General features: G+C 64.8%; 2 protein-coding genes across 2 annotated transcripts in view; both read right to left on the reverse strand.

Annotated features, from left to right (window-relative positions):
- Positions 1 to 7,785: 7,785 nt before the first annotated feature.
- On the reverse strand, positions 7,786 to 8,775 carry NEUROD4 (neuronal differentiation 4). The gene has a single exon (XM_015616164.2). It carries the CDS (start codon positions 8,773 to 8,775, stop codon positions 7,786 to 7,788), a length of 990 nt encoding a protein of 329 aa, XP_015471650.1.
- Positions 8,776 to 12,893: 4,118 nt separating this feature from the next.
- LOC107198897 (protein ITPRID2) overlaps positions 12,894 to 13,779 on the reverse strand; it is a gene marked incomplete at its 5' end in the record, with an annotated part of 18,339 nt that continues 17,453 nt past the window's right edge. Inside the window, one exon of the mRNA XM_033511583.1 lies at positions 12,894 to 13,134. Within this exon, the coding sequence (XP_033367474.1) occupies positions 12,894 to 13,134 (241 nt within the window). The remainder of the gene's footprint in view (positions 13,135 to 13,779) is intronic.

The following is a 13,779-nucleotide window of genomic DNA, read 5'->3' on the forward strand; positions in this document are numbered from 1 at the left end:
GTGGGTTTTGGGGTTTGTTCACAGTGGGTTTTGGGGTTTGTTCACAGTGGGTTTCGGGGTTTTTTCACCGTGGGTTTTGGGGTCTTTTCACCGTGGGTTTTGGGGTTTTTTCCCCCCTTTCCACCGTGGGTTTTGGGGTTTATTCACCGTAGGTTTTGGGGGTTTTTCCCCCTTTTTCACCGAGGTTTTTTGAGGTTTTTTCCCCCTTTTTCCCACGCTCTGCTGGGCACAGGGAACTGGGTGAGGAGGAGGAAGGAGCTGCCGGCCACGGAATCCCGGGATCATCCCCCTGCCCAGGGCCAGGGGAGATCCCTGAGAGACCCCAGAGAAGCACCAGAGACCCCCGATGTTTTTTAGGCGGAATATTCGGGTTCCCAGGCGGAGAAAACGCTCTGTCCCCTTCCCCTCCCTGCCCCGGCTCCGGGAGAGATCCCGGCGCGATTTATCCCGGCACAGACCGGGCAGCGCAGCCCCGGTGAGGATGAGGAAGGTTCCGGCTCCAGCTGAGCCCCCGCCAAGCAAAGCCCGAGGTTTTAGACCCTAATCCGAGCGGCCCTGGGGAGCCGGAGCTTCCCTAATCCCTCCCGTAACCGATCCGGCCGTAACTGCCCCGATGGGGCTCCGGCCACATCTGGTCCCGGAGCTCCTCCTCGGCCTAAGAGGATGAGGATGAGGATGAGGAAGGGGATTTGCTAAACCGTTTACGGCCCCGGAACTCCTCACTCCATCCGCAGCTGGATCCAGCCCCAGAGCGGCACCGCTGGGTCCATCCCACCCCCCCAAAAATAAAACCAAACCCGAGGGAATTCCTGAGCTTCCCGAAGAGTCTCAGCAACCTCGAATTAGGGGAGAAACGACCCCAAAACACCCAACCCTGATGAGCGCGGGGGGGTCCGCGAGCCCCCTGGAGCATCCCCCAGCCCAGGCGGGGAGGGGTCGGGCCCTGCCGGGTTTTTGGGATGGCAAATCCTCCTTCACCAGGGATTTACCCCGAGGAGGGAAGGGGTGGGGGAGAGCAGAGCAGAGCCCCCCCGAGACCCCCGGAGCATCGCTGGCAGCTGGGCCGGGGGTCCCCCCCGGAGCAGGGGTTAATGAGGGAGCGGCGGCCGTTGGTCCCATATGGACACGGGGATGGGGAGGGGGCGGCTCGTGCCGGGGTCCTGCCCGCATTTTGGGGCGGGGGGAGGCGGATCCCCTCCCCCTTTCTTGCGCGAACCCCCCCGAGGGGCAGGGGGAGGGCTCTGATCCCTCCCCCCCCAGTCTGGAGCTGTTCCCCCATCCCTCCTTTTCCAGAGGTTGTTCCGAACAACCACCAAACCCCACCCTGGGGGCTCCCAGCACCCCAAACCTTACCCCAACACCCCAAATTTCATCCTCCGGGGGATCCAGCACTCCCAGTTTTGCCCCTCAAGCCCTCCGACACCCCCCAGCGCATCCTCCGGGGGGTCCCACACCCCCCAGCACCCATCTGGGGGCGCGGGGGGCACCCCATGGCACGGTCCCAAAGGGCCTGGAAGCGAATCCAGGGATGCCGAGGGGGATCCCCGCAGCTGGCCCGGCTCGCTGGGGACCCCAACCCGGGGTCTCGCCCTTTGGTGGCCCGCGGGGCCCCCCCGGTAGCCTCGTGTCGCCGCCCGCGGGGACGCAGAGCGGAGCAGCCAACAACTGTTCCCCGGCGGGCGCAGCCCCCGTTAATCCAATCCATCAGGGGGGTAATGAGCTATGAAAGTGTGGATTCAATTAAGGGGGATTGCGGCGGGAGGCAGCGCCCGGCGGCAGACGGCGAAAGGAGCCCGGCTCCCCTCTGAAAGGCTCCATCTGTGCCGCCGGGGCCCCTTTGTGCTCCCTGAAAAGCTCCGCGGAGCCACAAAAGCCGCCGCGTCCCCGCCGGGCGCTGGAGACGGGCGAGGCTTCGGTGGTTCCGGGGAGGGAGAGAGGGAGGGGGGTGTGGGGAAACTGAGGCACGCGGCGGGAGGAGCTCGTGGTGGGGAAATGGCGGGGCTGGGGTTGGGTTTGGGGGTTGAGTGGGAGATTGGGGAGCGGATCCAGGGATGTTGGGATGGTTTGGGGTGGGAGGGAGCTCGAAGGACACCCAGAGCCGGGGGAAGGGTCACAGGGTCCCCCCCTCCCCATCCCCGGGCCAGCCCCAGCCTCTCCCCCGCCCTCCCAGGGGAGGAATTTCTCCCCAATATCCCACGGAAATCTCCCCCCGACTCATTTGGGGCTGGAAACACCCCCGAGGCCTCTTCATCCCCCGCCTGATTACAACTTGGGAGGGATTGGCCCAGGGACGAGTTTAAAGATGGGATTATTCCTGTACAAATTCTGATTAAACCGTCCCCAAACCCTCCCGCAACATCGTTAAGCCGAGCTCTAATCTCACCCGAGCAGAGACTTCGTCAATAACTCCAAATCTCTGCGCTGTTGGTTTATCTGGTGCGGATTAAAGCCCAACTTGTATTAGAACAGAAAATAAAACACCCGAGCCGCGATGTTTTGGGAGGGTTTGCGTTGGCAGGGAAGGGGCTGGATGGAATTCCCGAGGCCTCCAGGATGCCGGGAGGGCTGCGGGGATCTCCCGGGGCTGCTGGGATGGGGTGGAGAGAACGGCTCCGATCCCATCCCCGCCCTGGAGGGGTTGGGGACAGCTCCCGGCCCTCGGTGACAAAATTCCCGTCCTGGCCGGGGAGCGCAGCCTGCGGGGGAGGGATGGATGGATGGACAGAGGGAGGGATGGATGGATGGACAGACAGACAGATGATGCTGCAGGAATGGGACACCCCCTCCCACCTTCACATCCAGGGCCAACCCTCTTGAGCTGATGGAGAGGAGAACCCGGCCCCGGGTCGGTCCCAGCCCCGGTGTGGGGGTGTCCCAGCCCCGGTGTGGGGGTGTCCCAGCCCCGGTGTGGGGGTGTCCCAGCCCCGGTGTGGGGGTGTCCCAGCCCCGTGTGGGTGTCACAGCCCGGGGTTGGTGTCACAGCCCGGTGTGGGGGTGTCACAGCCCGGGGTTGGTGTCCCAGCCCCGGTGTGGGGGTGTCCCAGCCCGGTGTGGGGGTGTCCCAGCCCCGGTGTCGGTGTCCCAGCCCGGGGTTGGTGTCCCAGCCCCGTGTGGGTGTCACAGCCCCGGTGTGGGGGTGTCCCAGCCCCGGTGTCGGTGTCACAGCCCGGGGTTGGTGTCCCAGCCCCGGTGTGGGGGTGTCCCAGCCCCGGTGTGGGGGTGTCCCAGCCCCGGTGTGGGGGTGTCACAGCCCGGTGTGGGGGTGTCCCAGCCCCGGTGTCGGTGTCCCAGCCCGGGGTTGGTGTCCCAGCCCCGTGTGGGTGTCACAAGGTGACAGCTCCAGCGGTTTTGCACCTTGGGGCTCCCGGCCTTGCACGACCCCCTGGAACCCCCGGTTCCCCTCCTGCCACCTCCCGGTCCCCAGAGTCACCTCCTCCATCCTCCCGGGACCGCGGCGCCTCCTCTCCCCCCTCTGACCAGCAGGAAAAGTTCCCGGCCAAAATCCGCCGTCCCCAGCGGGGAAAAGACGATTAAATCGAGACCCCAGGGCCCGATATCCCGGCTTAGTGGGAAAATCCGCGTGGTTTCCCGAGCCGGGCACATTAGGAGCTCCAGGCCGGCGGTGTTATCAGATTACAGGCAAATATCAGAATTACAGCTCTGAAAGCCGGGCTTTAGGGGGACTTAGCAATTATCCAGCCCTGGGCACCCCCAGAAAAACCAGGGCGACCCCGAGCCGCGACCCCCGGGGCCGGGGGCTGCTCCCGAACGGGGGGAGGTGGGACATGGGGTCCCCTCGGGCTGGACCCCCCAATGCCCCCCACGGGAATTGTCCAGGTGGGAGGGGTGGGGAAGCTCTGGGAGCCTTTCCGTGCCCTCCTGCCAGGTGTCCCCCCACCTTTGGGACCCCTGGGAGGAGTTGGGGGGTGTCCAGGGACCCCCAAAAGGGACACGGGACCCTCCCCACGGCGCTGCGGGTGCGGTGAGTGCGGCAGTGCTGACCCCTCCGTGCCGGTGTCCTGCGGGGACACGCGGGGGACACCCCCGGGTGCTCCGAGCCCCCTCCCCGCGCCAGCCGGGGGCCAGCTGTGCCCTCCGAGCGCCGGCCTGGCACGGCTCCGGCCCTGCTGGCACGGGCTGGGGCTGCTGGAAGGGCGCACACGCGCCCGGGGGAGCTGGCACCGAGCGGGGCTTGGCCAGTGGCCAGCGGGGAGAGAGGGGCCGGGGGCACAGCTGGAGCCTCGGCCCCGGCGGGCAGCGGCCGCTGTCCTCAGCCCAGGGCACCTCAGGGGGTGTCCCAGCCCGGGGTGGGGGTGTCCCAGCCCCGGTGTGGGGGTGTCCCAGCCCCGTGTGGGGGTGTCACAGCCCCGTGTGGGGGTGTCCCAGCCCCGGTGGGTGTCACAGCCCGGGGTGGGTGTCCCCTCTGCGGGTGGGTGACACGTTTGTGTCGCTTGTCCGTGCCGGGAAGGGTCCCCCCAACACCCCCAGGCAGCCCCCAGAGCTGGGCAGGGAGAGACCTGGTGATCCCAGGTAAATCCATCCCGGGTGAATTCATCCCGGGTAAATCCCAGGTAAATCCATCCCAGGTAAATCCATCCCGGGTAAATCCCAGGTAAATCCATCCCAGGTAAATCCATCCCGGGTAAATCCCAGGTGAATCCATCCCGGGTAAATCCCAGGTGAATCCATCCCGGGTAAATCCATCCCAGGTCGGCGCATCCCCATCCCTAACCCACCTCTCCCCTCATTTTTTGGGGACCCACGCGGTTCCCCCTCTCCCCTCCCTGCCCGTTTCTCTCTCGGAGCGGCCCCGCAGGGCCCCCCCGGCCCGGCTGCAGCTGCGGGGGTCCCCGGAGAGCCCCCCGCCCTCAGCCCGAGCCGGGCGCAGCTTGCGGGGAGCGGCGGCGGCTCCCCCGGGCTCCGGCACAGCCGGCGCGGGGACAGCGGGGACAGCGGGGACAGCGGGGACAGCGGGGACAGCGGGACACGTGGAGCGGGGTCCCCGAGCCCCCCACGGCCGCCAGACGCTGCCGAGGGGTCGGGGCGCAGCTGGAGAGGGCCGGAGGCACCCGGGGGAGGGGACGGGGTGAAGGCAGGACGCGGAGCAGCCGGGACACATCGCAGCTTCCCAAAGCTCTCCGCTAGCGCCAGGGCTGTTCTGCACCCCCGGAACCCCCGGGTCGGTCCTGTACCCCATTTCCTGCTACCCCAATTCCCCCCAGGGCTCTGCTGTGCCCCCGTTCCCGGCACCCCAAATCCCCCACAGAGCCCCGAGGTCGGGGATCCCACCTGGATCCTCTGAGCCCCCCACCCTCACCCTGGCACCCCCAAAAAGGAGAAATCAGCCCCCGGGTGAAGCTGCTTGAAACGAGACCACGACTTTATTCGAGCTAAAAACCCCAAATCCGCTCTCTTTACAAAAGGATAAAACATTTTCAGTACAAAAGGGAAGAAGCCCCAGGACCTGGGGGCTGGGCAGGGACCTCAAACCATCTCCAAATTCCCAACTTTATACAAAACCAGGGAGATTTGGCCAACCGGGCTCGCGAGGCATCAAAAATAATTGCCTGGATTTCCTTTGGAAAAAAAAACAAAACAAACCCAAACAAATGAAAAATAAAAATGGAAACGGTTGCATAGCATTTAAAATTATTGCTGGAAATTCACAGAGGAGCTGGGAGCTGTTGGCAGGATCCTCCTCCCAAATCCCTGGAACGGCCTTTAAATACAGAATTTGGCATTAAATATGGGAATACCGGGATTTATCCCCCCCCAGAAAAAACACCAAAAAAATCAGGTGGTGAGGGGCGGGGGAGGGAAATAAATTAAATAAATAGTGGTTAATAAATACACGGCAAAAAACCCACAAGGGCTCCGAGAAGGGAATTCCCACCACGAGCCTGGAAGTCGGCAGGGAAAAACGTTCCAAGTTTCCACAGAAAAGGGGAGGAAATAAATTAGGAACCCCTCACACACACGGGAATTAATAAATAAAACGGGGAATTAAGACAGGTTTTTGTTGGTGCTCAGGGCAGGGGATGAACCGAGAGGAGATGAGGTCCTGGAAGGGAGAAATGTGGATCCTTTTCCAGCTGGGAAGGATTGGTGGGATCCCATCCGAGGTTCCCAGGGCTGAGGGTTGGGAGGGGTGCAGGGGTGGCCACGGGGACTGGCTGGTGACCCCGGAGAAGGGACTGGGATGTCCAGGGATGATGGGACACCATCCTTGGGCAATGGACCAGTGTCTCTGGGTGATGGACAACTGTTCCTGGATGCTGTTCCTCCATCCTGGACATTGTCCCTCCACCCCTGGACACTGCCCCTCCATCCCTGGACACTGTCCCTCCACCCCTGGACACTGCCCCTCCATCCCTGGACACTGCCCCTCCATCCCTGGACAGTGCCCCTCCACCCCTGGACACTGTCCCTCCATCCCTGGACACTGCCCCTCCATCACTGGACACTGCCCCTCCACCCCTGGACACTGTCCCTCCATCACTGGACACTGTCCTTCCATTCTGGACACTGTCCCTCCACCCCTGGACACTGCCCCTCCATCCTGGACACTGTCCCTCCATCCTGGACACTGTCCCTCCATCACTGGACACTGCCCCTCCATCACTGGACACTGTCCTTCCATTCTGGACACTGCCCCTCCATCACTGGACACTGTCCCTCCACCCCTGGACACTGCCCCTCCATCCTGGACACTGTCCCTCCATCCTGGACACTGTCCCTCCATCCTGGACATTGTCCCTCCACCCCTGGACACTGTCCTTCCATTCTGGACACTGTCCCTCCATCCTGGACACTGTCCCTCCATCACTGGACACTGCCCCTCCATCACTGGACACTGCCCCTCCATCACTGGACACTGCCCCTCCATCACTGGACACTGTCCCTCTATCCCTGGACACTGTCCCTCCATCCTGGACACTGTCCCTCCACCCCTGGACACTGTCCCTCCATCACTGGACACTGTCCCTCCACCCCTGGACACTGTCCCTCCATCCCTGGACACTGCCCCTCCATCCTGGACACTGTCCCTCCATCCCTGGACATTGTCCCTCCATCCTGGACACTGTCCCTCCATCCTGGACACTGCCCCTCCATCCCTGGACATTGTCCCTCCACCCCTGGACATTGTCCCTCCACCCCTGGACATTGTCCCTCCACCCCTGGACATTGTCCCTCCATCCCTGGACATTGTCCCTCCATCCCTGGACACTGTCCCTCCACCCCTGGACACTGTCCCTCCACCCCTGGACATTGTCCCTCCACCCCTGGACACTGTCCCTCCACCCCTGGACATTGTCCCTCCATCCCTGGACATTGTCCCTCCACCCCTGGACACTGCCCCTCCATCCTGGACACTGTCCCTCCACCCCTGATGGGAGAAGGAAAAGTTTCCAAGGTGAGGAATTTCCCACAAGTGTCCGGCTCGTTCCCACCCGGCCACTGCTGGTCTGGGACATCCGAGACCCCAGCAGAGCGTGGGGAGGGGACACCGGTCACCCCCAGGGGCTGTCAGGGATGTCCCACAGACCATGCAAGGGCCGGATGGGGCTGGATCCGGTGCCAGGATGGACATCCCGGAGGAGGAAGAACCTTCTGGAGCATCTCTGTGGGACACGGCAGCGACCGCTGGGAGCTCAGAGCGGCTCCTGGTGACATCAGCACGGTGCCACGGCCACCTCCAGCCGTCCTGCAGAGATGCTCAGGGTCCCTCAGCCCTGGCCATGCTGGGAACGGCTCCACGCCCCATTTCCCCCCACCCCAACCCCGCTACTCGTTGAAGATGGCACCGAGCTGGGGCCCGGCCGCGTGTGGCGTGAAGGACTCGTAGCTCACGTCCAGCGGGATCTCGTAGCGACCCACGGAGCTCTGGAAGTGGGAGCCGTGTCCGTGCGCTCCGGCCAGGCTGAGCGAGGGGTAGTGAGCCATGAAGGGATAGGATTTCTCCAGCTCCGGGGATCCCTCCTGCTTCAGGGAGAAGTTCCCGCTGATGCTCAGGGGCGGCGTCAGGGGCCCCTCGTAGGGCGGCGTGGAGCAGTCAGAGGGGTGGCTCCCGAAAGAAGCCTCCACCAGGCTCTTGAAGGCCGGCGGCTTCAGGTGCAGCAGGTGGGACTCCACGGAGCCGTACGGGGGGCTGGGCAGCCCCTGGTAGCCAAAAGAGTGCCCGGCCAGGGCGGACTCACAGGCCGGGGGCTTCTCCTCGTGCTTCTCCAAGAAGAGCGGCTGCGGGCCCAGCTGCAGGCAGCCGGCCACCAGGTTGCTGGTGGGCTGCGACAGCCCCTTGCACAGCATCTCCACGAAGCTCTTCCCCTCCGGGGTCTGCCCGGTCTCCAGCACCTCGGACAGGGCCCAGATGTAGTTCCTGGCCAGCCGCAGCGTCTCGATCTTGGAGAGTTTCTGCGTTTTGGAGTAGCAGGGCATGACCCTGCGCAGGTTGTCCAGGGCGTCGTTCAGGCCGTGCATCCGTGTGCGCTCCCGGGCGTTGGCCTTGACCCGCCGCGCCCGGAACCGCTCCAGCCTGGCCTTGGTCATCTTCTTCTTCTTCGGGCCCCTCCTCTTCGGCTTCTCGCCCTCCTCTTCCTCCTCCTCCTCCTCCTCGGCGCTGTCGTGCTCCTCGGTCAGGGCCGGCAGCAGCCCGAAGGGGCCGCTCCTGCTGTTCCCCTCCCTGAGCTCGGCCTTGGCTCCCGGCATTTCGTCCATCCAGCCCTGGCTGCTGACGAGCTCGGCCATGTCCGAGGGCTTGGAGCAGGTCTGGGGCATCCCCGGGCTCTGCAAGGCAGGGACAGGGACATGGGAATGGATTTCAGAGGGAGAATCCTCCCCCCCGGACACATCAGCCCAGCTCCCGGCACCTCCGGATCCCTTTTCCCCACCTTTTCCCCTCTCAATTCCCTGTGGATTTCATTTGGGAGCCGCTGACGCCTCTCCCTGAGCTCCAGCGACTTTCCCAGAGCTTCCATCCACCCCATTTCGGGGTTATTCCCATTCCCCAACCCCTCCCGCCGCTCCCTCCGTCCCGACCGCCGCATCACCGCTGACAATTCCCGCTGGCAATTCCCGGCCTGGGCTTTTCCTTCCCCGAGCCTCCGCTGCTCTCGGAAGCAGCACCGGGAGCGGCCCCGGTCCCCGTTAATCAGCCCCCCCAAATCCCAGCGCCGCCCCTGACTCATTCCATAAAGCTTTAGCCCCTAAGCGGCTTTGCTGGAAGTGCTGCCCGAGCCGCTGCTCCCCTTTCCCGACCATCCCAGGCGGAAAATCCCGCTTTTAATATGCGTGATGGGGCTCCCGGGCGGGATTAGGGTGTTAATTGCTGTCGTATCCCCAATTAACTCCTGGCGGAGCACCAGAGGCCGGGGAATCGGGCGGGTGAGGGCGGGGAAGGTTTTGGGGTGAGGGGATGGGTCCGGCCGGTCCCTCTGGTGAAATGAGGGGATGGCCCCGTCGAGATCGGCCCCAAAAAGCTGCAGATCTGCCCCAAAACCCCCCCAGGCTGCAGCCGGGGGTCTCCTTCCCCCCCAGGCTCGGGGATCCTTCCTTTCCTCGCTGCTCCCGGGGACCGGGATCCATCCCGGGAAGAAATTCCCGGTTTTTGGGGTCCCTTCTGGAGGGGAGCCCCTGGCCCTGCCCGGCATTTCCAGGGGAAAGTTCTCACTTTGGAAGTTTTAATGGGAATTTTAAAGGGGATTCTGCTTTCCCTCTGCAGAATACTGATTTTAAAAAATTGAAAAAAAATTGAAAATTTTTTTAAAAAAAAATTTAAAAAAGGAGAAACGGAAAGAAATTACACAGGGAGGGAATTGCCTGAGGAAGTCGATTCCTTCTCCACCATCCCCAGCGAGACCCCGGCCCAGCCGCGCCCGGGGGTCGTCACACATCGCTGTGTCCCCAGCGGTTCCATCCCGCACCCCCGGGGGCTCAAACCCCCCGTCCGGAGCCGGGGTCCCGCCGTTCCGCCATCCCGGGAGAGCCGGGAGCACCGAGAGCCCCGCCGGGGGCAGCGCAGGGGGTCCCGGTCCGGCCTTACCTGGGCACCGCAGCGAGTCCCCGCTGTCACTTGTGTCACTCGCCCGGGGACATGGCGGGGTCAGCGCCGGGGGCGGGGGCAGCTCCCGCCGAGCGGCACCGGGAGCGCACCGGGAGCGGCTCCGGGAACGCACCGGGAACGAGCGGGAACGCACCGGGAGCGGCACCGGGAGCGGCTCCGGGAACGCACCGGGAGCGGCACCGGGAGCGGCACCGGGAGCTCACCGGGAGCGCACCGGGAGCGGCACCGGGAACGCACCGGGAACGCACCGTGTGCGGCACCGGGAGCGGCTCCGGGAACGCACCCGGAGCGGCTCCGGGAACGGCACCGGGAACGCACCGGGAACGCACCGTGTGCGGCACCGGGAGCGGCACCGGGCACCGGCGGCTCCGCGCTCGGGCGGTTTTGAGAGCTCCGCGCTGCCCGCGGCTCCTGCCCGGGCGCGGGTCCCGCGTGGCTCCTCCCACGGGGGGGAGTGACCGGGACCGGCTCCTCCCGCGGCCCCACCGGGACCCCGACGGCAGCGCCCGAGCGTCCCGGGCTTGGGGACTGGCGGGGGGCGACACCCCCGGGCCTCGGGAATTCCTGGATGGGGGCTCGGGGACACCCCCGAGTTTTGGGAATCCCTGGATGGGGGCTCGGGGACACCCCCGAGTTTTGGGAATCCCTGGATGGGGGCTCGGGGACACCCCCGACCCTCGGGGACCCCTGGACGGGCCCCCTTGGATGGATCCCTCTGGATGAGCCCCCCGCAGTTTGCCCAGCCCCAGGACGCGATGTGACAGTGCCAGCACTGCCCTGGTGACACCGGCTCCCAGCCGGGTGCTGGGGGGTGGGCGCGGGGGCTGCGACCCCCTCCGGGCTGTAATGAGAGAGCGAAGGGGAGTAATTAGCGCTCGGCAGAGCCAGAAGGGGCCCGGCCGAGCTGGGGACAGGCAGGGGAAGGGGGCTCGGCAGCCCTCGGGTGACAGAAAAAGACCCCCTCCCCAAAATTCCGGGGGTCCTGGGTCATTTTACTCGTCCTGAGGACTGGAAGGACCCCTCAAACCTGGGGTTCCCCCACCTCGGGGCAGCAGCGATGTGCGGGGACTGCGATAACACCCCAAAAATCAGCCCCCTGATCCCTCCCAACCCCTCATCATCCATCCGCTGCTCCCCAAATCCCCGCGGGACCCTTCCCCGTTGCCCCGGAGCGCTCGGCAGCGCGGCCCCGGCAGGCCGGGATTACGGCGAATACTAATTAATTCATTAAGTCGGCTCCGCGGCTCCCCGGCCGGCCGGCAGGAACAGATTGCGGCCGATAAATCTGCCTGTTGCGGGCCCCCCCTGACAGATGGCTCCAACAGGTCCCGGCACCCGCACAAAGGGGCCGGTGGGCGCCCCGGGGAAGGGGGGACACGGCCCGGGCTCCCCCTGGGGCCGCGGGACCCCCGGGGGGCTGCGGGGCTTTGTCTGCGCCGGCTGATCCCATTGTGAGGGGGCCCCGCAACTGTTGGGGTTACGGCGGCCGCGGCCCCGTTCGGCAAAGATTTCCCTTCTCCCCTTCCTTTATCGCCTTCTCTTCCTTTCCCTGATTCCTTCCTCCTTCTCCTTTCCCTTTTCTCCCCTTCTTTTCCTTTCCTTTCCCTTATTCCTTTTCCNGAACGAGCGGGAACGCAGCGGGAGCGGCACCGGGAGCGGCTCCGGGAACGCACCGGGAACGAGCGGGAACGCACCGGGAGCGGCACCGGGAGCGGCACCGGGAGCGGCTCCGGGAACGCACCGGGAACGAGCGGGAACGCACCGGGAACGCACCGGGAGCGCACCGGGAACGGCACCGGGAACGCACCGGGAGCGGCACCGGGAGCGGCACCGGGAGCTCACCAGGAGCGGCACCGGGAGCGGCACCGGGAGCGGCACCGGGAGCGCACCGGGAACGCACCGGGAGCGGCTCCGGGAACGCACCGGGAGCGGCACCGGGAGCGGCTCCGGGAGCGGCACCGGGCACCGGCGGCTCCGCGCTCGGGCGGTTTTGAGAGCTCCGCGCTGCCCGCGGCTCCTGCCCGGGCGCGGGTCCCGCGTGGCTCCTCCCACGGGGGGGAGTGACCGGGACCGGCTCCTCCCGCGGCCCCACCGGGACCCCGACGGCAGCGCCCGAGCGTCCCGGGCTTGGGGACTGGCGGGGGGCGACACCCCCGGGCCTCGGGAATTCCTGGATGGGGGCTCGGGGACAGCCCCGAGTTTTGGGAATCCCTGGATGGGGGCTCGGGGACACCCCCGAGTTTTGGGAATCCCTGGATGGGGGCTCGGGGACACCCCCGACCCTCGGGGACCCCTGGACGGGCCCCCTTGGATGGATCCCTCTGGATGAGCCCCCCGCAGTTTGCCCAGCCCCAGGACGCGATGTGACAGTGCCAGCACTGCCCTGGTGACACCGGCTCCCAGCCGGGTGCTGGGGGGTGGGCGCGGGGGCTGCGACCCCCTCCGGGCTGTAATGAGAGAGCGAAGGGGAGTAATTAGCGCTCGGCAGAGCCAGAAGGGGCCCGGCCGAGCTGGGGACAGGCAGGGGAAGGGGGCTCGGCAGCCCTCGGGTGACAGAAAAAGACCCCCTCCCCAAAATTCCGGGGGTCCTGGGTCATTTTACTCGTCCTGAGGACTGGAAGGACCCCTCAAACCTGGGGTTCCCCCACCTCGGGGCAGCAGCGATGTGCGGGGACTGCGATAACACCCCAAAAATCAGCCCCCTGATCCCTCCCAACCCCTCATCATCCATCCGCTGCTCCCCAAATCCCCGCGGGACCCTTCCCCGTTGCCCCGGAGCGCTCGGCAGCGCGGCCCCGGCAGGCCGGGATTACGGCGAATACTAATTAATTCATTAAGTCGGCTCCGCGGCTCCCCGGCCGGCCGGCAGGAACAGATTGCGGCCGATAAATCTGCCTGTTGCGGGCCCCCCCTGACAGATGGCTCCAACAGGTCCCGGCACCCGCACAAAGGGGCCGGTGGGCGCCCCGGGGAAGGGGGGACACGGCCCGGGCTCCCCCTGGGGCCGCGGGACCCCCGGGGGGCTGCGGGGCTTTGTCTGCGCCGGCTGATCCCATTGTGAGGGGGCCCCGCAACTGTTGGGGTTACGGCGGCCGCGGCCCCGTTCGGCAAAGATTTCCCTTCTCCCCTTCCTTTATCGCCTTCTCTTCCTTTCCCTGATTCCTTCCTCCTTCTCCTTTCCCTTTTCTCCCCTTCTTTTCCTTTCCTTTCCCTTATTCCTTTTCCCTGTTCCCTTCCTCATTCTCTTCTCCTCCTCTTCCCTGATTCCCTTTTCCCTTCCGTTTTCCCTTCCCTTATTCCCTTTTCCCTTCCGTTTTCCCTTCCCTTATTCCCTTTTCCCTTCCATTTTCCCTTCCCTTATTCCTTCCCCTTTTCTTTTTCCTTTCCCTTCCCTTATTCCCTTTCCTCCCCTTCTTTTCCTTTCCCTTCCCTTATTCCTTTTCCCTGCTCCCTTCCTCATTCTCTTCTCCTCCTCTTCCCTGATTCCCTTTTCCCTTTCATTTTCCCTTCCCTTATTCCTTCCCCTTTTCTTTTTCCCTTCCTTCCCTTATTCCTTTTCCCTGCTCCCTTCCTCTTTCCTCCCATTATTCCCTTCCCCTCCTCTTCTCTTATTTCCTTTTCCTTTTTGTCATTATTTTCCCCCCGAAATCAGCGTCATCATCATCGTCATCATCATTATCATATTATTATTATCTCATCATCATATCGTCATCATCATC

The sequence above is a fragment of the Parus major genome, unplaced genomic scaffold, assembly GCF_001522545.3.
Source record: "Parus major isolate Abel unplaced genomic scaffold, Parus_major1.1 Scaffold360, whole genome shotgun sequence".
In the NCBI taxonomy this organism is placed as follows: Eukaryota; Metazoa; Chordata; class Aves; order Passeriformes; family Paridae; genus Parus; species Parus major.